Source organism: Ictidomys tridecemlineatus, chromosome 4, assembly GCF_052094955.1.
Source record: "Ictidomys tridecemlineatus isolate mIctTri1 chromosome 4, mIctTri1.hap1, whole genome shotgun sequence".
Classification (NCBI taxonomy): Eukaryota; Metazoa; Chordata; class Mammalia; order Rodentia; family Sciuridae; genus Ictidomys; species Ictidomys tridecemlineatus.
In genome coordinates this window covers 113,201,034-113,224,235 of record NC_135480.1, presented here as the reverse complement: position 1 = coordinate 113,224,235, position 23,202 = coordinate 113,201,034, and the positions used below count along the sequence as shown (strand labels likewise).

At 37.2% G+C, this 23,202-nt stretch overlaps 2 protein-coding genes across 13 annotated transcripts in view; both read left to right on the top strand.

Moving 5' to 3' along the window:
- Prdm10 (PR/SET domain 10) overlaps window positions 1-12,995 on the top strand; it is a 99,529-nt gene extending 86,534 nt beyond the window's left edge. For 4 of the 5 annotated variants that reach the window (XM_078047331.1, XM_078047330.1, XM_005330732.5 and 1 more), the window contains 4 exons: window positions 1,978-2,118; window positions 3,227-3,404; window positions 7,720-7,823; window positions 9,716-12,995. In XM_078047331.1, the coding sequence (XP_077903457.1) occupies window positions 1,978-2,118; window positions 3,227-3,404; window positions 7,720-7,823; window positions 9,716-9,919 (627 nt within the window). In that variant the 3' untranslated portion in view covers window positions 9,920-12,995. Of the gene's footprint in view, window positions 1-185; window positions 1,949-1,977; window positions 2,119-3,226; window positions 3,405-7,719; window positions 7,824-9,715 lie in introns of those variants that run through there. The other variant, XM_078047332.1, reaches the window with a different exon arrangement.
- Window positions 12,996-15,340: 2,345 nt separating this feature from the next.
- Window positions 15,341-23,202, top strand: part of Nfrkb (nuclear factor related to kappaB binding protein) — a 33,785-nt gene continuing 25,923 nt past the window's right edge. For 4 of the 8 annotated variants that reach the window (XM_078047325.1, XM_021730130.3, XM_021730129.3 and 1 more), the window contains exons 1-4: window positions 15,341-15,456; window positions 17,638-17,811; window positions 19,487-19,688; window positions 22,390-22,517. In XM_078047325.1, the coding sequence (XP_077903451.1) occupies window positions 17,677-17,811; window positions 19,487-19,688; window positions 22,390-22,517 (465 nt within the window). In that variant the 5' untranslated portion in view covers window positions 15,341-15,456; window positions 17,638-17,676. Of the gene's footprint in view, window positions 15,457-17,637; window positions 17,812-18,210; window positions 18,270-19,486; window positions 19,689-19,869; window positions 19,948-22,389; window positions 22,518-22,829; window positions 22,954-23,202 lie in introns of those variants that run through there. The other 4 variants (XM_040285550.2, XM_021730128.3, XM_040285551.2 and 1 more) reach the window with 4 other exon arrangements.

The window sequence follows — 23,202 nt, the reverse complement described above, 5'->3', positions numbered from 1 at the left end:
GGCTTCCTGAGTTGCTGGTATTACAGGAAGGCACCACTGTGCCTGGCTCTTTCCTTCGCTTATGCTGTGAGAATGTATATTCAAAACACAAATGAATTTGTTGCTTTGAAATCAGTTGGTTTTGAAAATTTAAAACCAACATGGAAGTTACCACTGTCATTCACTATTCTTTTTTGCTTTTGCAGCACTGGGGATGGAACCCAGCGCCTCATGCATATTAGGCAAGTGCTGTACCACTGAGCTACATGCTTAGCGTTTTAAATTTTACTTTGAGACAGGATCTCACTAAATTGCCTAGACTGGCCTTAAATTTGGAATTCTTCTGTGTCAGCCTCCAAAGTAGCTAGGGCTAGGATTACAGGCATGTGTCATTGTGTCTGGCAACGATTCTTTACTCTTTTTTCCCCCCCATATGGAACAGTTCTTGGCTTTATGCTAAGAATCTATGAGGCCCTGTAGTTTTGTGTTAAACATGATGTGAAGAAAGGTGAGGTGGTGCATGCCTATAATCTCAATGACTAAAAAGGCTGAGGCAGGAGGATTGCAAATTTGAGACTATCCTCAGCAATTTAGTGAGATCCTGTATCAAAATAAAAACTTAAAAAGGGCTGGGGATATAGGTCAGTAATAGAGCATTCTCAGGTTTAATCACCAGTATCACAAAACAAAGGAAAAGAACAACAACAACAACAAACATTCCCATGATATGTATATATATTGACTCTGGAAAAAGGGGCCAGCAATACTTTGGCTAGATTTTCAAACATGGTTGTGATATGTAAAAGGTCAGGGACCACTGTTTTAGTGGGTCTGAACATAAAAGCACTACTGTTATCTTCATTTTTCAACTGTTCTAATTAAGACTACTATTAAAATGGGCACCCACATTTGGAAATGATTATTGGCAGATCTTTTAAAGTAATTCTTTTTTAATGAATAGCCAAGGATTTCACGTATAATTTTGTACCCAGAATCACACAGTAGGTTGGCAACATTTAACTTTAAAGGGAGACAGTATCAGTATAAAATATATAATTTTTCACTAAAGCTTTAGTATACATTTTATACTGATGAATTTATTATGATTAAGAGGCACTCCTCTCAAGACATTATAATAGTTTGTGTATAACTGCTCATAAAATGTGGGATTTCTTGGGCTGGGATTGTAGCTAAGTGGTAGAGCACTTGCCTCACATATGTGAGGCACTGGGTTCAATTCTCAGCACCACATATAAATAAATGGATAAAATAAAGGTCTATCAACAATTTAAAAAAATGTGGAATTTCTTATAATTTTTTGTTTTACTCTTGGAATAATACTTTTTATATTGGTTTTATAGATATAGTCACAAGAATACCTAGTGATAGCATATACCAGGTAGTGATAAACTAAAAGCAAGTTCTCTTCCTTGGTCTCTTTTAACTGATAGGACACTAAATTAACGAAATTTAAAGGAAAAACATTGTTGGTTTCTGAGAGATTCTCATGCAGTTTATTACTGATATTATTATTATCATCATAGTTATTATATTATAGCACTGGTGATTAAACCCAGGGTTGCTCTACTACTGAACTACATCCCCAGCTCTTTTCACTAATTTATTATGAGAGAAGCTCTTGCCAAATTTTGAGACTGGCCTCAAACTTGCTCCTTGTCGAGTAGTTGGGATTACAGGTGTGTACCACTGTACCCAGCTGTCATGTAGGTTATTATTAGGAACCATATTTTTCTTTCTCCTTGTCTTCCAGAATTTTAGTACCTTATATTTTAGAAGCATTTTTAGAATTTTAATCCTGGACAGCTTGGCTTATAGGTGTGTGCCCTCTGGGAGTGCAGTGTGCAGCGTTAGATTCTGAAGTATCACTTATTCTTCTATTGGGACATTATTTTTAACTGAACTTTTTCTCTGGTAAGATTTCCCTTAACCTCAAGTGATATATATTTGGTTTCTGGGCCTGTTTTTTTCTCCCACCAGGCCACTTCCCCTCACCAGTCTCAGCAGTCCACTGTGGATGTTGGACAGCTCCATGATCCTCAGACCTACACACAACATGCTATCCAGGTGCAGCACATCCAAGTCACTGAGCCCACAACCTCAGCCCCGTCATCATCCCAGGTATCTTCTCTATGGATTGTTCAGAGGAGTTAATGTGGCCTCAAGGACCATAAGAGGAACAGTAAAGACATTATCCACCACTACTGAGATTATGTTGTTATTTTTGGGCCTTAATTAATAAGTCTTACCTTTGCCTCCAATTTTTATTTTAGTAAGGTGTATCCAGTTGCATTAAGTTGTTAACTTCCCCTGTCCCTGTGGAACCCTGTGATATGATATCCTAGAAACAGCACTAGCTTTTCTTCTCATTTTAAATGGCATTGCTAAATTGCTTCTATGATTTGGAACAATGACTTTGTGGAGTACTACTCTGTATTGTGTTTGCACGATTGAATCTGTCACAGATATTAAGTAAGCATGGGAGTAAAGAGGAGAGGGAAGTTATATATAGCAGACTATGTAGAAATTATGTGTGGATGTGATCTTTGAATTAGGTCTTGAGGGGGTATGGAAGCATTGTGATATGCATAAGCTGAAGTTGTGAGTAAGAGTACAGAGTTGTGAAATTGTGGTATATTAGAGGAAACTGAGTGATTCTGTTTAGGAATAGGAAATGATGTTTGGAAAAAAAGTAGGAAAAGTAGCTTGGAGCTGGATTCTGGAGGACCTTGAATGGCAGATGACAGAGAATGTTCCTATCTGATAGGAGTAAGCCTCTACACCAGATGTCTGAATGCGTCCCTGTGCTTCATTCCACAACCAGGGTGGGATTATTTAGCACAATTTAATGGAAATTGTGATCTGGGGGTTATATTTTCATTTGGATGCCAGATTAGTTTTGTGACATAGGCAAATTATTTTACTTCTCATTTCTTTTAATCTTATATAACACATGCAATTATGCTTTCATTCATTTATCTAGAAAGCTTATTGAAATTAATTTTTTGGATACTTCTGTAGATTATCTTCTGAAAACAAATTAGAATTTCAGGGTTTTGATTGCTTTTTTGTTCATTCCATTCTTAGTTAAAAATATTAGTACTTTAGCAGTGATATACTTTGGCTTATAAAATTCATATTATTCTGCTTTATTTCCTTCAGTTATTTGCAGGTCTTAGATCTATAGAAATTTCATAATTTCCTGCTTTTGTTTTCTCCTTCTCCCCAGGTGGCTGGGCAGCCACTGAGCCCTTCCGCTCAGCAGCCTCAGCAGGGGCTCAGCCCCTCCCATATACAAGGCAGTTCTTCCACACAGGGGCAGACTCTGCAGCAGCAGCAGCAGCAGCAAAACTCCTCTGTGCAACACACGTATCTTCCCAATGCTTGGAATTCTTTCCGAGGCTACTGTGAGTGAGAAAAATGGGTACAGTGTTGTATAGCTCATGGGCTGATTCTCCATCCATATGTTTCCATCTCATCAGCTTTATAATAGGTTTTTAAATTAAAATATCAATTGGGCATTTTTTAACACTATGGTATATATATATATATTTGAATGAGTTTCATGACAAAATTCAAGGCAGCATTTTGATCTCAGAAAGCCAGTTGGATATAATGTTTTCAGAGACATTAGGTATGTTGATAAAGAAAGTATAGGTAGGTGACTTAAATAGAATAGATGAAGAGAGAATATGTCAATGGTAATGATTCATCCCTTCCGTCAATAATTATTAAATATCTATATATTAATCACTGTGCTAGACTCTGGGTATACAAAGATTAATGTTGACATTAATATCAGTAATGCTACAAAATAATGTCAATGTCAACAATAATTTTTAAAATTTTGTTTTAGTACTGGGGATCTAACCCAGAGACTTTAACTTTACCACTGAGCTACATCCCAGTTCTTTTTATTTTTTATTTTGAGACAGGGTTTCACTAGGTTTCTTAGGGCCTTGCTAAGTGGCTGAGGCTGACTTTGAACTCTCTTGCCTCAGTCTCCTAAACTGCTGGGATTATAGGCATGTGCCACCATTCCTAGCTGTAAGCCAACTTTCATTAAGCTCTTAGTGTATGCTGAGAATGATTCTAAATTATGTATATCACCTTCAGTATTGACAGCAACCTACAAGATAAGTACAATTGTTAATTGCATTTTACCGATAAGGCAGTTTATACTGTATTTAGACACAACAACTTATCTAAGAGATATAACTAGTCACTGGAGAACTAGAACCCATGCTGTCTGGCTCCAAATCTTATACTCTAAATTATCCTGCTGTGCTGTTTCTCCTAATAAAATAGTCTTTGGGTCAAAGGGATCATCATCTGCTGGGCAGGGTGGCACACACCTATAATCCTGTCTACTTGGGAGGCTGATGCAGGAGGATGTCAAGTTTGAGACCAGCCTTAGCAACCTAGTGAGACCCTCAGCAACTGAGTAAGACCCTGTCTCAAAATAAAAAATAAAAAGGTCTGGGGATTAGCTCAGTGGTAAAATGCTCCTGTGTTCAATCTTTGGTACCAAAAGAGAGAGATAATCATCTAGCAAAGGAAAAAATATATATATATTATAAAACCCTGACATTAGTGTTATGGAAGAGTATCAGGTTAGCTGCCTGAAGTCAGAATAGGTAGAAATCAAGGTTGGGATGAAAACTTTGGGTGTGGGCTAGAAACATATGAGACTTTATTATGGAAAATGTAGAAGGAACAGGAAGAGAGATAACAGATCTTAATAGAAGCAAGTAGGAATTCTGAGCCCTAAGAAGCAGGGAAGTAGTGTTGATCTTTCTCCTACTATTGATGTCTTTTTTTGAGGGGCCCATCACTGTTATGGACGATCCTTGGCTATATAACATAGATTTGCTGTAGAGTCAGATTTGAGCTCTGCCATTTAGTTATTTTGAAAATCTGTTTATTAAATACTGGTGGTTCCAATGAGGGCCAAATCTAGTTTATGGTCATAGAAAGACACTCTGACTCCAGAGTAAATACCAGTAGAATCCTGGGAAATAGACTGATGTTTATGGTTAGTTTAATTCCTTTGAAACATAGTAAATGATAAAGATATCCAGCTATCTATGATTATAAAGTATAAGCTAACATTCTAATATGAAGATAAGATTCTGGAACTGAAATTTTTTATTATAAAAAAATTCCAATATTATGCTTGGGTAGAATAGTATACTGAACCCCCTGTACTCATCCTTTAGCTTTAGTAGTTACCAAGTCATATCCAGCTTCATCTCTATCCCATCCTTCTCTCCCATCCTCCAACTCAATAATAATCCATTGTATCATTTCATCCATACATAGTTTAGCATATATCTCTAAAATTGAAAAGTTGATTGGACATGGTAGTACATACCTGAAATCCCAGTGACTCAGAAGACTGAGGCAGGAGGATTTAAGTTCAAGGCCAGCCTCAGCAATTTAAAGAGGCCCTGTTTCTAAGTAAAAATAGAAAAATCTGGAGCTGTAACTCAGTGGTAACATGACCCTGGGTTCAATCCCTATTACCAAAAGAAAAAGGGAAAAAAAACCCTAAAATTAAAAAGTCTGGTGTTTTTGTTATTTGTTGTTTGCGTGTGTGTGTTGGGGGCGGGGTGGGGTTTGTGCTAAGGATTGAACCTGGGGCCTTGCACATACTTAGCATGTGCTCTATAACTGAGCTATATCCCATTTAAAAAAAGGCCATTTAAAAAAATATAACATTATCATAATACAACATTATAACACCTAAAAATGAATGACAATAATTCTTTAATCCCCTCAAATTTACTTCAGATATCCAGTCAGTATTCCTATTTCTTTGATGGTCTCAGAAATTAAAAAAAAAAACAAAAAACAACAAAAAAAACCTTTTGGTTTATTCAAATTGGGCCAGAGGAAAACCAGACTTGGTCATTTTTTTTTTTTTTTCCCTTGGTATTAGGGATTGAATCCAGAGGTGCTTTACAACTGAGCTACATTCCCAGATCTTTTTAATTTTTATTTTGAGAGAGTATCTCCCCAAGTTGCTGAGGCTGGCTTTGAACTTGTGATTCTCCTGCCTCAGCCTCCCAAGTCACTGGGAGTGTGTGCATCACCAGCCTAGCATATTGTTGTTGTTTAATATACTTTCTTCTGTCTCTTTTATTTCCTGTAGACTGGCCATTAGATCTAGAGGCTTGACTAAGTTCAGGTTCACACCACACCTGGTGTGTGTCCTTTCATCAGGAGGCATACAGTGTTTGGTTGTCTCTCTTTTTGTGATGTAAGGAGTCATTGATGTTTATTCCTTAGCTTCATTGTTTTTTTAGGGCTTATAAAGTAGTGATATTTGGATTCTATAATTCTTCTTCATTAATTAGTTGGAAAAACATTTTATCCTAATTAACCAGATGACTCTTGAGTACAGATTGTGTAGGAAAGGGAGGATAAATGCTTTTGATACACAATTAATCACCTTCATTTAGCAGTTTTCAAAATAATGAGTGGGTTTTCTAGTGTTTTGCAAGGTGACGAATGAAGGATATATATATGTGTCTTAGTGTCATTTTGTACTCATGAATTACAACACATGACATATTTGAACCTATTGCAGTATTTTCCTTATTGATGTTCAGATTATTTCATTTTTGCTTAGCAGGAGTCTCTTCAAACTGTCTCCTGCATCTTTCTCATATGACTGTATAAGCCCCAAACATGATGTTCCAGGCTTATCTTACCCATCTTCTGCTCAGAGCTGGAATCATCCATTTTCCCGAGAATACCTAATTCCTTTTAGCAGAAAATATTATTCAGAGACTATCAACAGGGTGCTAGGGTAAACTTTGCTTATGATTTTCTTTAATGACAATAATTCAAGTTGTATTTAGTTGTGATTACTATTTAGTTGTGATTACTGTGGATACATTTGTGCCATAAATTCAGACATGAATCTAAAAGCTAAAAATTTTGAGTTAAAGATAAGCCTTTGTAATATATTTCCAGATTTAAAAAATAGGTAAATATTTGTATTTGTGGATATTTGGAAGCCACACTTGAGTGGAGACGCATTAATTGTCTCTGATTTTTAGTAGCTCTGTAGTAGTGCTTATGATATTATTTATTTTTATCAGAGATACTTTCACTCTATCAAGAAATCACTGCATCCCAAGACTCTCACAGCAAGGAGATCTATGGGAAATAGCTCAGTGAGGACTATGACCACTGGTTAGGTACAGATGGTTCAACTACCATGGTTCAACTTAGGATTTTCACCTTAATGATGACGGAGAAGCATAACCATATAACCATTCTGGGAGTTTTGTTTTTATTTTTGAGATATGATGTCTTGCTGTATTGCCTAGGCTGATTTCAAACTCCTGGCCCAAGAAATCTTCCTGCCCCAGCCTCCTGAGAGGTGGGACTACACCACTATGCCTGGCTGTATTCTGTTTTTCACTATCAATGCAGTATTCTCTAATTTACATGCGATAGTCAACACTTTGTTATAAAATTGATCTTGTGTTAGATGAATTTTTCTCAACTTTAGGCTGTTATAAATTTTCTGAGAAAGTTTAAGTTAGGCAAGGCTAAGCTGTGATACAGGGGTTGTGATGCATATATGATTTATGATGTTTTCATTGTGGGATAGGTTTATTGGGATGTGACCCCCATCATCTAAATAAAGGAGCATCTGTATTTGTTTCTGGAACTTGTATTAAAAATTTGTATATTTCCTATTTTCAGCATCTGAGATTCAAATGATGACACTTCCCCCAGGTCAGTTTGTGATTACAGACAGTGGTGTAGCAACTCCTGTCACTTCTGGCCAAGTGAAGGCGGTTACTCCGGTAAGCTACCCTGTCCAGAACACTTGTCACAATTTGGTCTTTATTTATTGCTTTATTCTATAGTTTCTCAGTAGATGATTTCTTGAAAGCTGTGTCTATCACTTAATCCTCTGCCTTGCTCTGGAAGCTAAACTATAGCAAATGCTTAACTAATAATTATAATGAGCCTCCTAGACACATCCATATGATCACTTTTTTTTATACACTTATTGGAAATATTGCAAGTCCTCAAAACTATTGGTCTTCAACTGGGCTGGGAGAGAATAATATAATGGATCAATTATAGAGCTATTTTAAATAATTTACCCATTCGAAGGTGAAAAACATTGCCATAATATTTAACTTTGGCAGGTACAATATTGATTGTATCTATTCCTTTTGTTCTTCATGTGTTTGTTCTGGTCTGCTTCTTAAATTTTAGAAAGACAGTACACAAATTTAAATTAAGAAAAATATTCTTGGGCTGAGTGTAGCTTGATGGTAGACGGCATGCTTAGCATGTGCGAGACCCTGGGTTTGATCCCCAGCTCCCCCCAAAAAAGAAAATTAGTCTTGGATTAATAAGTTCTGGAGATCTAGGGTACAGAGTACAGATCTAGAATGGTGACTATAGCTTATAGTAATGCATTATATAGTTAAAAATTACTGAGAGTAGATTTTAAATGTTATCACCACATACACACAAAAAGGTAAACATATGTTGATGGCTATACTAGCTTGATTTTTTTTTTCATTTATGTTAGCTTGACTTAATTATTTCACAATGTATACATATATCAAAACATCAAGACTGGGGTTGTGGCTCAGCAGTAGAGCGCTTGCCTAGTGAGTGTGAGGCCCTGGGTTCGATCCTCAGCACCACATAAAAAATAAATAAATAAAAACAAAGGTATTGTGTACAACTAAAAGAAATATTTAAAAAAAACAAAAAATCATGTTATATACCATAAATATATATAATTTTATTTTTCTTTTATACCTTTAAGATGCTGGGAGAAAAAAAGAACAATACTCTTCAGTGGCTTAGGGACATTGGGATAGTCCCCAAGGGAAGATTATTTCCCAGGAGGGTAGTATGGTTGTCTAGTTATCTCAACATCGTGATATTTTATTTTTATTTTTTGTAGTACTGGGGATTAAATCCAGGGGCATTTTACCACTGAGCTACATGCAAAAGCCCTTTAAATTTTTTTTTTTTAAATTTTGAGACAGTCTTTTTAGTGGTTGATAATACTTTTCACAGACTTGCGTTAGACTGGCTTTAAATTTGTAATCCTTCTGCCTTAGCCTTCTGAGTTACCCCTTCCTATACTCTTAATGTTAAAGTGAATATTTGATGGTAGGATATAAGGACATTTTAAATGTCCTTACTAGGAAAAACAAAATTTTGCAACTAGTAATATTATTTTTTTTTAATTTTGCTGGTTTTTGAAGGCTTAAAATCTGGGAACCACTGATCTTGACTATGGGGGGGCAGTCTGCTTCTTTAAGGACACTCTATCACTTCTTTGATCCATTTTGCATTAATTTTAACATTTGATTGACAGCAATATTTTTTTCTGAAATTCTAAGTTCTTAGGAACAGTACAAAAGTGCATATTTTCTTTACCAGATAGGTTACTACCACCAGCAAATTTCTATATCTGAAGTTCTTCACTGTATAGTTTGGTAACAACAAAGGTAATTCAAGTACTTCCTTGAATTATCATTGTATTCAGTTACTGTGACCGCCCTATCCTCTCTAAAGGATATAGGTAAAGCATCTCTTATAGGTGTCTATTTTGGATCCCCTGTATAATTTCTTTGCATGTTTCCCTCTCCTCTCCTCTGGTAGCTCCTATTCTTCCCTCATAGGCTCTAAGTTTCTAAAGATCCTTCTTTTTCTGCTTTAGGGTCATTATGTGTTATCAGACGGTCAAACAGAATTGGAGGAAAAGCAAACTTCTGCCCTTTCCAGTGGTGTCCAGGTTCAGACATCTGCACACAGTGACTCTCTGGATTCCCAAACCACCAGCCAACAGCAGACCACACAGTACATCATCACCACCACGACCAATGGGAATGGAAGCAGTGAAGTGCACATCACTAAACCCTAGTTTTCACCGTGGAGCTAGCGTGGAGCATTCACATCATGTATTTTCTCATTCATAAGTCTGAAGCTTCTGATACCCAGACCTCTTTTTTAAGATTTAGTATTCACTCAAAGAATTTGAAGACTACAATTTTGGCGTGCATGCGCGCGCGCGCACACACACACACACACACACACACACACACACACACACACATATGTGGGGATTATTTTGTCAAGGTCTTCATTACCAAATTGACTCTTAAAGCCCTTAGAGCTTCTGCCACGAAATGGAGATCTTTCAGGGGAAAGTAGATTTCAGGATGGAGAAACTTTGTCTTGCTCGAGTTGGTTTTTTACCACACTGATAAGCCTTACTTTCCTTCATGGAAATATTAAGTGGCATATTTGTGTTCATACCAAAGGTGGAGACAGGCTGTGCCAAGTCCATGGTCATTGGACTTCTGAATTCCAAGCCATGGCACCAAAGGAGAATGGGCATCTCACAGGTGTGATTTAAATCAGGACTTGTAAGTTTGAGTTTTCAGTAATTTAACAAAGGGAGCTTACTGGATAAGAAAATAAAAATGATGAGACAAAAGTTTGACAGTGGTGTACTGAAGGGAAAACTGTCATTTAAAATTTTCTTATTGCTGACTTTCTTTTCTTTTTTCTTTTTTTAGATAGGGGTGTTGCTATGTTGGTTAGGCTGGTCCTGAACTCCTAGGCTCAAGTGATCCTCCTGCCTCAGCTTCCTGAGTAGCTGGGATTACAGGCAGGCCACCATGATTTTTTTTTTTTAATTTTCATATATTAAAAGACTATGGTTAGTGGTTGATAATACTTTTCACAGATCTTGGTCCTCAGCAGATTAAGGCAGAACCTCATGTCCTGATAGTTCTTTCTTTATTATTTCATAACGATGGGTGGACTCCCCAAAATAGAAAAGACTTCTTGATGTTAGCAGAATTTAAGCCCCTATATGAAACTTTTGCCTTTCATTCTCTGGTTGCAGTTGTATTAAGGGCATATTGGTACCAAGAGAATTTACCCAAATTAAAACTATCCTGTGGGGGCAGGGGCGGGGGGGCAGAGAGGGAGACCTGAAACACTGTCCTGCCTTGCAGCATCCATTTACCATTAATTGGTAAAAGTTGAATTCCTTGTTCTTACCAAGTATACATTTAACTCCCCCCGCCACTTTTTTTTTTTTTGGTGTGTGTGTGTGTGTGTGTGTGTGTGTGTGTGTGTGTGTGTGTGTGTATGTGTGGTGCTGGGCTTAAACCCAGGGCCTCAAGCATGCTTGGCAGGTGCTCTAATAACTGAATTACTCCTCGAGCCCCTACATTTAACTCTTGTTCACAGCATTCAGTATATTTTAATACTTTCAATGCTGTCTTAAAATGAACATTCTTTAAAGTTGGATGGAAAGGTGGCCTTCCTTATTTCTAAAGACTTTTAATTTTAAACATATTGCAACTCATCTGGACCTTTTTATGAGATGACCAACTTCACACTAAGGGGGAAAATTAAAATGCAGGGACCATTTATAATAGGATAATATAAAGGATCTGGAAGAAATTGTCTCTTTATGAATATTATACTGTCAGGTGGGAGAGGAAATGGTTTGTCTTATATGTGTTCCTGTTTAGTAGGAGTCTTGTGTGCTATGAATTCAGTGGGGAAAAGTATTTACCCTCTTTTTACTGTACATTCCAATTGTACCTGTGAAACATTTCAGTCAGTACATATTTTAACAACATTTTGTGACATGCATTTTTAGAATAATTATTGTATAGTGAATTTATCAATCCAGATCAAGAAGACCTAAATACGTTTAAAATTAAGTCAACTAATTATTTTATTTATATTTCTGAGTGAAAACTGGTTCTATGAATTAAGAAGCATAGTAGCTTCTTTATGGTAAAGGTATCTTTCTGAAAAGTAAAAAGAATTCTTTTCTACTAACTTTACTAATATGTAGATCTTGCACTTTATTTTTGAGACCTCATTCACATAGCTATCTCTGAAAATTTGGGCACTAAGAGGACTTGAAAAAGATTCTTCAAAAATGTTTGGAAACTGAAAATGGACTTTCTATCTTTGGTAACAAAGAAGTAACATGGATATTTTCAACAGAAAATATTGATCTTGAGTCACAAAATGCAGACTCTAGTTCCCAAAGTTCCATAATATAATGATTGTAAGTAACCTATTGCCCTCAAGAAAGACTTGTTAGGAGGAGAATACTAGACTTTTCCAAAGGTCCAGTTTGGGTTTTTGTAACTTATATTTGGCCCTGTTGGGTTCTTTTTAATTTGATCCAGCAAGGAATCTTCCCTCTTCTCAGGAATAACTTATTGATTAAAATAAAAAATTATCACTGAATAGAATGTTCGTTTTATGCCAGTTATTTTAAGTTTTAAAATACACAGAGGAAGATCTTGTTGAATAACTTTGTCTCTTTCCCTTCTAAGTTTTTCCTTTGTCTTTTTTAGTCCTTATGTGGAATAAATTAAGACTCTAAAACTAACGTTATCAACCAGAGATGCAGGTGGCACTAAAGCCAAACAACATTGCTTTAGGATCAGGTATTGTGCACATTAATTCCAAGGCAATATTTTCAAAAGGACTTGGATTTGAAGAGATAGCAGACTATAATTCCTCTGAAGACCTAATTTGGGAAACACTTATGTAGCCAATGTTTGTTTTGTGGTCACTCCCAAAACACACTGACACTGTAGACTTTATTCAGTGCAGAGTGATATTTTGGAGTAGGGTGGATATAAATTTTACATTTTTATTGTTTGATTTATTCCCAAATAGACATTTCATCATGTAAAATTTCTGTTCTTCTGGAAAAAGTTTTTGTTTGATCTTGAATTATTTTCTGACTTGGAATTATCCTTTCAGAAAAGTCTTAAGATAGCTAGGGCTAAAAAGCACTTCATGAGATGCTAAAGCTTACCCATTGGTTGAATATGTTGACCCTATCCTATTATTTAAATGTGAACATTTCTTGTACATTCAGTGAGTTATAGTGTTAATAGTCTTGTGCTATGCAGCAGGTGTAAAAATTAATAAATATTTTTTTTAATAAACATGTTTCTTGTTTGTATATATAAAGCTGTAAGAGCTACTGAGATGGTTAAACTCTTTTTTTTTTCCTTTTAAATTTTACAATGTAATTTCTGGTTCCCAATCAGCATTTAAGAAGCTTGAAAGTTGCTACTCCATCCTACCAACAAGTAAACAGTTGAAGAAACTGAAAAATCAACAACTTTTTAAATTTATTTTTTTAGAACGGGGATTGATCTCAGGGAGTGTTCTGCCACTGAGCTATACACACAGCCCTTTTAACTTTTTTCTTTTGAGATAGAATCTCTCTAAGTTGCTGAGACTGGCCTCAAACTTGTGATCCTCCTGCTTCAGCCTCCTGTGTAACTGGGAATATAACCATGTTCCATTACATAAGACTCAACAACTCTTCTTAGATCCATCAGAAAGTGAGGTAACAGAACAAACTGCCACCCTCAAAATTGGAGAGATTGACAAGTGAATGTAGAATCTCAAACTAAAATCAGCAGAAATCCACAAACAAAAAGGAATATGAGCCTCTAAGGGAACCAGTGCCAGGGTAGGAAATCCTGAAGCATAATCAATGAATTGCTGAAAGCTCACTGTGTACAAGCCTGAGACACAAAGGGAACCCTGTCATTGGAAGAGAAAGGGAATCCACATTTTTTGAGTTTTACCTCCATAAACTTGACTAGGTTCTCCCAGTGAATATTGGAGAAAAATTCCCTCAAGATCCCAGAGAGGTAGGGAAGAAGGAACTCTTTTGAAATATAGCAGAGCACTACTTTTTTTTTTTTTTTTTTTTAGTTATACTTGGACACAGTACCTTTTTAAAAAATTTTTATGTAGTACTGAGGATCAAACTCAGTGCCTCAAGCATGTTGGGCAAGCACTCTAGTACTGAGCCACAACCCCAGCCCCAGAGCATTACTTTTTTTTTTTTTTTTTTTTTGAAGATGGGCTTAATCATACTGTTCTCTTTATTTTTGTGTATTTGTGAGGATTTCCATAATAAAATATTTTTAAAATTGAGTTTTGTTTTGATAGTGTTATACTATAAAACATCAAAAATTTCCTTCTTTGTGAAGATTTCCTGACAAGACAGAAAAATAGAATTTTCTGATGGACCATTAATTAGTACATTAACTTAAATCTTCTAACAGTTATTTAGAAACTGACAACGAAAAATAATTTTTAAAATATTGTACAAATTACTGTTACTATATCAATAAAAGACCACCAAAAGTTGGAATTTTAAGCCAAAAGTAGAAAGGTTTAATAAATCTAACATTAAATCTAGGTAAGGGTGTGGGCTCTAGAGTCATTAAGATCTAGGTGTGTATTCTAGCTCTGCTCTGTTAGTCCTAGATATTTTTTGGCAGATCATTTAATTTCTGTGAACCTCAGGAACCATGTCTATAATATGAGGATAAGATTTCTTGATTACAAAGCACTGACCACAGGGCCTAGCACATGGTAAGTACTCAGTAAAGGATTCCAGTAAATTTACTACCCCATTTTGGTCTTAAATGCACATTTTTACATATTCTAACATCTCTGAAATTGAGATGTATCCTATAATTGATGGCATTAATTCAAGGAGTTTTTCTTCCTTAGTGGTATATAATAAGATAATGGAGCATTATAACAAATTGATAGCATCCAACATTCAATATAACATGGAATATCAATCATGATAAAGCTATATTCCCAATTTCTACTTTAAGACTATTCTGAATAGTGATTATTTTTCAAAAATTTCAAAAGCTGAGCCAAATATTTTCAATACATCATGAACAGAACAATTTTGAGATAATAATTTTGTAAAAAAGTGGTTTATCAATTCCATTTTGTATAAAACATAAGGGAGGAACCTAGCCAATCAACACACACTGTCACCACATGAAAAGATACTTTATCAAACTTCGAGTCTAAGAACATACAAATGTTTCTTTTAACATGTCTACAGTAATTGTCTATGCCTTTCCATTTAACTGTTCTTAAAAATTCCACACAGCCCCATTGTTATCTTCTGTCCCAGTTACAGTACAATGACGGGGAGGAAGAGGGTTGGTTAAAACAACCCTCTAAGCAGTTTTCTGCTGTCCCTTCTTTCCAATCAGAGATTTTGTGGATATGAGGGATCACACACTCCCAGCCTTGATAAGAGAATCCAACTCTTCATCACCACGGATTGCAAGCTGCAAGTGACATGGAGTAATAGGCGGTGAAATCCAGCCAGGTCTGCGCTGTCCTTAGCGTGGCTCCAGGCCTCGCCCCGCCGTCCCCGCCCCCGCCCGTCCCCGCCCCCGCCCCCGCCCGTCCCCGGCCCGCCCTCCACGGCCCCCGCCCCGTAAAGCCCGCCCCTTCCGCCGCTGGAGCCTGGAGCGTGCACGCACCCAGACGCTTTGCGGGAGCGAGCGCGTTCGGGAGTACGGGGCTGGAGGAGGGCCACAGGCTGGGAGACCTGTGCCTGCAGTTCAGGTGAGGACGGGTTGGGGGCTGCGAGAGGGTTGAAGTGTAGCCGGCGGGCGGAGGAAGGAGGTGGGTTTCAGAGGTCGTCTTACCCATGGGTTGGGGCAAGGCAGCTAGGCGTGGGGAGCGAGGCGGCCCGGGTGAGTGAGGGTTAGGGTTAGGCACGGTGTGGGGGAGGGGTGGGGGGCGAGGACCGCAGTTTAGACTGGCAGGACTTGGGCCTTGGCCTTGGGTAGGTTTGGGTAGGGTGCAGTTTGCTGTTGGGGTCCGCGAATTTGGAACTGGCCGTTGCTCCGGAAGGAGCGAAGGGTTTAACTTCTGCTTGGGGAGGGTCTAGGAGGGAAGGTTAGCTCAGGTGCAGAGGAGAGGCCTTTTGGTCTAGTGAAGAAGTCCGGGGTTCTCCCAAGTCAGAAATCGATGGCTTCCGGGATTTCACCTCTCCTGTAGCTGCTGCTTTTTATGTTTTGAGATCCTGTTCGGAATAGTGACAAGGCAAAGGTTGTCACTGGAATATATAAAATTTAGCTAAATATCCACCATAATTGAAGAAACTTGTAAGCAAGTTTTGTAAGTAAGTACATAAATGTCAGCCAGGATACTGACTTTGCATTTGTGACTGTTGTGTGCCAGTTATGTTAAGAGGATTTATTGTAAGCATCAGGTTGCTTTTACATTTTCCCTTTATTTTAAAATTTTGTTCAACAATGTGCCATGGGCTTTCTTTCTTATCTGCCTCAGTTACTTGAGCACCAGGTATGTTCAGGATGTCTTACTTTCAAAGTGTGCTGAAGGGTGAGGGGGTGTGGGGGCACAATTGCTTGGGGACCACCCAGCTGCCTTGCTAACACGAATCTTAATGCTATATCTTTACATAATCTGAAATTACTTCAGGAGAACTTGAGATAATCTAGTGGGAAGGTGCATTATTTTATATGTAGCATTACAGGTCTGCCCTTTATCATATAAGAGTTTTGGAAATGAGAAGTCCCTACATTAGTGATATAAACTTACTTAGCTGGAGATCATTCATTGCAAGATTCCAAGATTGGAAGTAACAGTAGGTAAGATCTGGTCCAACTCTTCTTTATTTTATTGATTAGGAAATTGACACCTGGTGAGGTAAGAGTTGTGGGATGTCACTGAGAATTAGTGGTAGATCTAAGCTGGAAATCTTATGTTTTGACTAAGTCCATTTTTTCTTTTCATTTTAGTGTACTTGTTAGCCCATTTGGTAGGGTAGGAGCTAGAGAGAATGGATTTAATCAATGTAGAGTGAGTTCAAACTCCCTGTGGTCCCTGTGGCCTCAACTTTATTCATGATTCCAGCCATCAGCTTTATGAGATGCTCTGAAAATGTTTTGGTATGTACTTTTCCAAAGATGGTCAGCAAGGTTCAGTTATTGTAGGAAGGAGAAAAAAAATAGCATTAATTTATGTAGTTATAAAGATCAGGTGGACCAAATAAAAGTCGATTGGCCACCTACTTAACTGGTTGTCATGGTCAGGTGGTTGGAGCTGCAGGAGTTGATGGAGACCAATAAAATCATATCAAAAAGCTTTCTTTTCATGATTTAAGTTGAGAGTTTATGGAAGAGGAATTGTTTATAGTATTAAGAACATGGGGGAACTGGGGATATAGCTCAGTTGGTAGAGTGTTTGCTTACTATGCACAAGGCCCTGGATTCAATCCCCAGCACCACAAAAAAAAAAAAAAAAAAAAAGGAATATGGATTTGCAGGCATGCAAATTTCAGTACTGCATTAGGAATTGGGAAAGTTACTTATTTTGTTAGTGTCTCAGCTTTCCTAGTGTATGTGGTTTTCCTGTGAATTTTCTAGCAGCAGAAGAATTAATTGTTAAACAATTATTAAATTATATTGTGTTAGATTGTTGACCTGGAAACTCTAAATTGTGGATCTTATTACCATTTAATCTCTGAATCATTTTATTCTTTTATAAAATGAAAGTATAAAAACTTGTGAATTTAGTAATTACTGTAGAAGCATTTTGAACAGAGAGTCCTACCTGGTAGCACATGAACATTCCAGTGGGAATACTGTGATGGAAGGGAGGGAGAATAGCTGTTTAGCTATAATTAGGGGGTAAGGACAACATGTAAGAACAGAATTGAGAATAAATATTTTCTGGAAGAGGGTTAGATTCCTGGGCTTTCTGTTTTTCTTCCTTAAGGGGCATCTATTTGTCTAGAATACTTCTGGAGAAGAAACAATGGATTCCTTGGACCATATGCTGACAGATCCCCTGGAACTAGGTCCATGTGGAGATGGCCATGGTACACGAATTATGGAAGACTGCCTCTTGGGAGGCACCAGGGTTAGTCTACCTGAGGACCTTCTGGAGGATGTAAGTAGTAAAATCATTGTAAGCATTTCCCCTCTTATCAGCTTCCCCATAGCAGCTATTCTGAACATTTTCTATTCCTAAGTTTTCGGTTTTTGTGCTCCCATTCATTTTATTTTTTCTACATTGCAGACAGAGTGATCTCTGTGCTTTTTTTTTTTTAATGTGAAGTCTATTTAGTATGCCGATTAAGGAAGATTAAATACATTCTGTGTGCTTAATAACGTCAGAATAATTTGGTAGTATAAGCCTTATTTTTAATAAGATAATTTTCGTTAATTAATAAAGGTTTATATTTTAAGAGCAGAATTGTATATATGCTTACATTAAAATGGTTATTGTGTTGGGAATCACTAAACAAAACCCAGACGTATTATCTCTGTCTATATGCTAATCCTCTAGTCAAGTAAGAGTACATGTCCTGGGATAGGATGTCACCGTACCCTTAATCACTTTCACAGGTAAGATGTATCATTATCATTATCATTAATATGGTTACCATTTATAAAGTGCTTATGTGCAAGACCTATGTATGTGAAGACATTCATTTAAACATTTCGAACATGTAGATGTGTAGTATAATAAGCATATATGCAAATATGAACCTGTGCGTCAGTTTTAGAACATCATTTCATTTAGTTGTACTTGTTCCATATTTTTCTTTATTAATATTGAGACATTGTAGAGAAAATGAGAACCATTATTGTGCTCTTTTCTGATCCTCCTTTCTACTTGCAGTAGCAACTGTATTGAAGTTGGTATATATAGTTCCCATACTTTTTTTTTTTGAAATGAGGTCTAAGTATGTTGCCCAGTCACATCTGTATTTTCTTTATGTACTCTTTCAAGGCAATCTCTTTGTGTCATTATTGATTCAGCAAGCAATTATTTTATTAGTACCTGCTCTGGGCCAGACACTGAGTTAGGTGCTTGAAATAAAATGGTATGCAGAAGGGAAAGATCTTCAACATTGAGTCTGAGATGCTTTTGATACATTTGAGCAAAAATGCCTGGTATATGGTTGGTTTGCTTGGTTGTCTCTTCCTTAAACCCTACATGGCTATTTTTTGTCCTTGGAATAAAGTCATAACTACCTAATAGGTTTATAAGTTATTTACTTCTGTCTTCTATTTCCTTCCCCACCTTCCTCATCCTTACTTTATCTAGCTAGACATTGCCTGAAAAAAAATTAATTAAAAAAAGATGAAATGCATCACATATAAGAAGAGTATGTAAAATACAGTTAAGCAGTAATAAAACATGCTATAAACCAGTGTGATGGCTCATGCTTGTAGTTCAGCTACTTGGTAGGCTGAAGCGGGAGATGATTTGAACTCAAAAATTAGAGGCCACACTAGACAACCTAGTGAGAACCTATCTCAAAGTAAAATTAAATTGCTGGGGATATAACTCAATGGTACTATACTTGCCTAATTCAAGAGGCCCTGGGTTAAACCCCAGTACCACCAAAAACCAAACCAAATCAAAACAAAAAACTTGGATGGTAATGAGGGTTGCATAACAGAGAAAATAAAAATTAAAATCCCAGAGTCAAATGTGAGTGTACTTAAAACCACTACACTGTACACTAAAAAATGATGTTTCATGTTACATTTATTTTACTACATACACATAAGCTTATTTTTTTGTTGTTTACTTTTCCCCTAAATTCTCCTAGCCTGAGATATTCTTTGATGTCGTCAGTCTCTCAACATGGCAGGAAGTATTAAGCGACTCTCAGCGGGAACACCTCCAGCAGTTTCTGCCTCATTTTCCTGCAGACAGTGTGGAGCAGCAGAATGAGCTCATCCTAGCTCTGTTCAGTGGGGAGAACTTTCGCTTTGGAAACCCTTTGCACATTGCTCAGAAGCTTTTCCGAGGTCTGTAACTCAGCATTCTATTTTTGATAGGGTGGAGTGGGGGGACGGGTTGTTCACTTTTGCAGTTATGCCTTCATTTCCCCCCTCCCTCCAGTAACAAGGATTAAATCCATATTCCTACTTGTATTAAGCAAGTACTCTGCTACTGTGCTATATACTATCCCTTTTTATTTTGAGACAGGGTCTTGCAAAGTTGCCTAGGCTGGCCTCAAATTTGTGATCCTCCTGTTTCAGCCTCCTGAGCAGATGGGGTATACAGGTGTGTACCACTACACCCTGCTCTGTCTTTGGTTTATTCTGTTTGTTTTAATTTATAGGAAATGACCCAGTGGAGAATTGCATTGTGTAATAGTGTGCTGCCTATGCTATATTTTTAAAATAAAATTTTGTTGACACATACAGGAAATACATAATAGGAATTTAGCTCTGTAACCACCACCCAGAACAAGAAATAAAGGGCTGAGGTTGTGGCTCAGTGACGAGCACTTGCCTCGCATATGTGAGACACTGGGTTCAATCCTCAGCACCACATAAAAATAAACAAACAAAATAAAGATATTGTACCCATGTATAATTAAAAAAATTCTACCAAAAAAAAAAAAAAGAAAGAAAGAAATATTACCAGCATCCCAGAGGTGCTCTCTATGACCAGGCTTTAAGTTTTTTTTAAGAAACAATTTGCCAGTCAGGCATGGTGGCACATGCCTATAATCCCAGCAGCTCTGGAGGCTGAGGCAGGAGGATCATAAGTTCAAAGCCAGCCTTAGCAACAGTGAGGCACTGAGCAACTCTGTGAGACCCATCTCTAAATAAAATACAAAATAGGGCTGGAGATTTGGCTCAGTGGTTGAGTTTTCAGTTCAGTCCCTGGTTACTCCCCCCCCCCCCACAAATTTGCCATTTGCTTTTTATTCCCTTAGAAAATGTTACATTTTACTACTAAGCACTTTATCATGTATCTCTCTTAACATGGACTTTTTCCCACATAATCATAGTCCTGTTATCTGACCCAAGAAATTTTATATTGAGCAAATAATATAGAATAGTGTATGTTCAGATTTTTTAAAATTGTCCTTAAATGTCTTCTGTAAGTTGCTGTTTAAATCCAGGATCTGTTCAGGGTTCATGCTTTTGGGTCTTGTGTCACTTCAGTTCTTTGACTTGAAAATTCTTTGCCCTTTTTTGTTGTCTTTGTGAGACATTGGTATTTGTTTTTTGACTGCTGAGCCACATCCCCAACTTGTTTATTTTTATATTTTTGAGACAGGGCCTCACTAAGTTGCCTCAGGCCTCACTAAATTGCCAAGGCTACCCTTGAAACTTGCTATCTTTCTTACCCTCCTGAGTTGCTGGGATTATAGAAATGTGTACCACACCCAGTGACATTGGCATTTTTGAAAGACCTGGGACACTTGGATTGTGAAAGTCCTGCTCTCTGGGAATTTGTCATCTTGTTACTTCAAGATTAGATTTGTGTCAAATGCTTTTGATAGAAACCCTGTATGGGAAATGTCCTTCCTATTGCATCATCTCAGGAGGCACATTGGTGTTACTTTTTCATTGTTGGTAGTACGACGATGTATGGTCACTTTGTTAAGTGGTGTCTATCCAGCCTCTGATTATAAAGGCACCTTTTATCCTTTGTAATTAAAAGGCCATGTGTGGGGTGGCCTTTTATATATATATAATTTTATATATCTTTAAAGCCTTTCTTTTACCTACTGTTTATTTCATTTCTGATTCTTGACCAAGTAAACTATTACTTCAGAGGTTTTCAAAATGGGGGCCATGCTTAAGTCACAGTTTGCCCTGTGGTCTATGGAGAGGAGCAAAAGAAACTTCCCCTTCACTTATGGGGTGATTTTTTTTTTTTTTTTGGCAGGATGCCCTGAAAGGGCAGCAGATCTCCCTGAGTTGTGTTAAATTGGTCAACTTGACAGTTGCTAAAACTACAGAGAACAGGCTTATAATTTCAAATATTTCATTATCTTAAGGATTTAAAATTAGCATTTCCTCATCTTGTTTGTTTTTATGGTGTCAGGGATTGAATCCAAGGCTTCACATGTGCTAGGCAAGTGCTCTACTTCTGAGGCATACCCCCAGACCCCTATTATTTTTTGAGACAGAGTCTTGCTTGCTATGTTGCCCAGACTGGCCCAGAACTTCTGCGCTCACGTGATCCTCTCATCTTAGTCTCCCAGGTAGCTGGGATCATAGGCGTACTTCACTCCTGGGCATATTCCCTCCCATCACATTATTAACTTAAAAAGGATTTCCCCTCTGTGGTTGGCAGAGGTTTTCTTTACTGAAGCTGGAGTCTCAAGTAGAAGTACATTGTCCTCTCCTGTAGAATAGAGGGAGAGAAACTTGGTTGATTTAGAGAGGTTATATAAGGATGAGATGCTTCCTCCAAATAGTGGGGTAGTCTGGTAAGGACACAGGGATGTCAGGGCAGACATTTCTCTATATTTTAGTCTTAAGTAGTGACATGTTTCAGTGTGCTGGTTTTGCTGATTTCAGTTGTGTTGCATGGTTTTTGTGATTATCAGTCTTAACTGAGCTATCATTTTCTGCGTTCTTTTACTTCTTGTTCTTGTCTGATTCTCTTGAATGCCCTTTAGTTCTGTGCTACAACTACATCTTAAACACCCATTAAATGTGTTGACTGGTATGTATATAGTTGTATCTCTATTTTTTTAAGATGGACACTTTAACCCTGAGGTGGTCAAGTATCGACAGCTATGCTTCAAGTCACAGTACAAGCGATACCTCAACTCTCAGCAGCAGTATTTCCATCGACTGCTAAAGCAGATTCTTGCTTCCCGGAGCGTAAGTAATGCTGGGAACGGAATATAAAATATGGGCAGTATATGCACAGTATATGCATCAAGAAATGGTTCAGAGGCAAAACACAGATGATAACCACTAAGAAAAAAATGCTACCAATTAAGCTACAATACATTTAAGTTGTGTCTTTTTATTTTCCCTTTTCCCTTCCCAGCTATGTCTTTTTTTTCCTTATCAGTTTTATAATGTGTTTTGATTTCAGAGATGTTAAAACATGAAACAGTAAGTGCTTCCTAAAATTAATGAAATATAGTAGCTTTCATATTTACTAAGATAAACAAATGGATTTCAGATTCATCATGGGTTATTGAGGAAAACTAGGATGCTCTGGAATTGATGTGCAAGTGTACACAAGGCCTCTGCTGTGATGGACCTGTAGAACATAAAGCTCAGTGGCCTCTGGGTCTTTTCCAGCCAGGTAATTCTCAGAGGCAAAGTTGTTCTGAGTTCTTTAAGTGGTTTTTTGAACTTAAGTATAGAAATATTTGGATATAGCATAAGTATTCATTTTCTGTGGAGCAATTCAGTGTTCAGATTTGGGATTTTTTTCATTAATTTAGGTTGAGTAATCCTTATCTGAAGTCCTTGGAACTAGATGTGTTTTGGATTTCAGATTTTATTTACTTTTTTTGGATTTTGGAATATTTGCATACACATATTGATATCT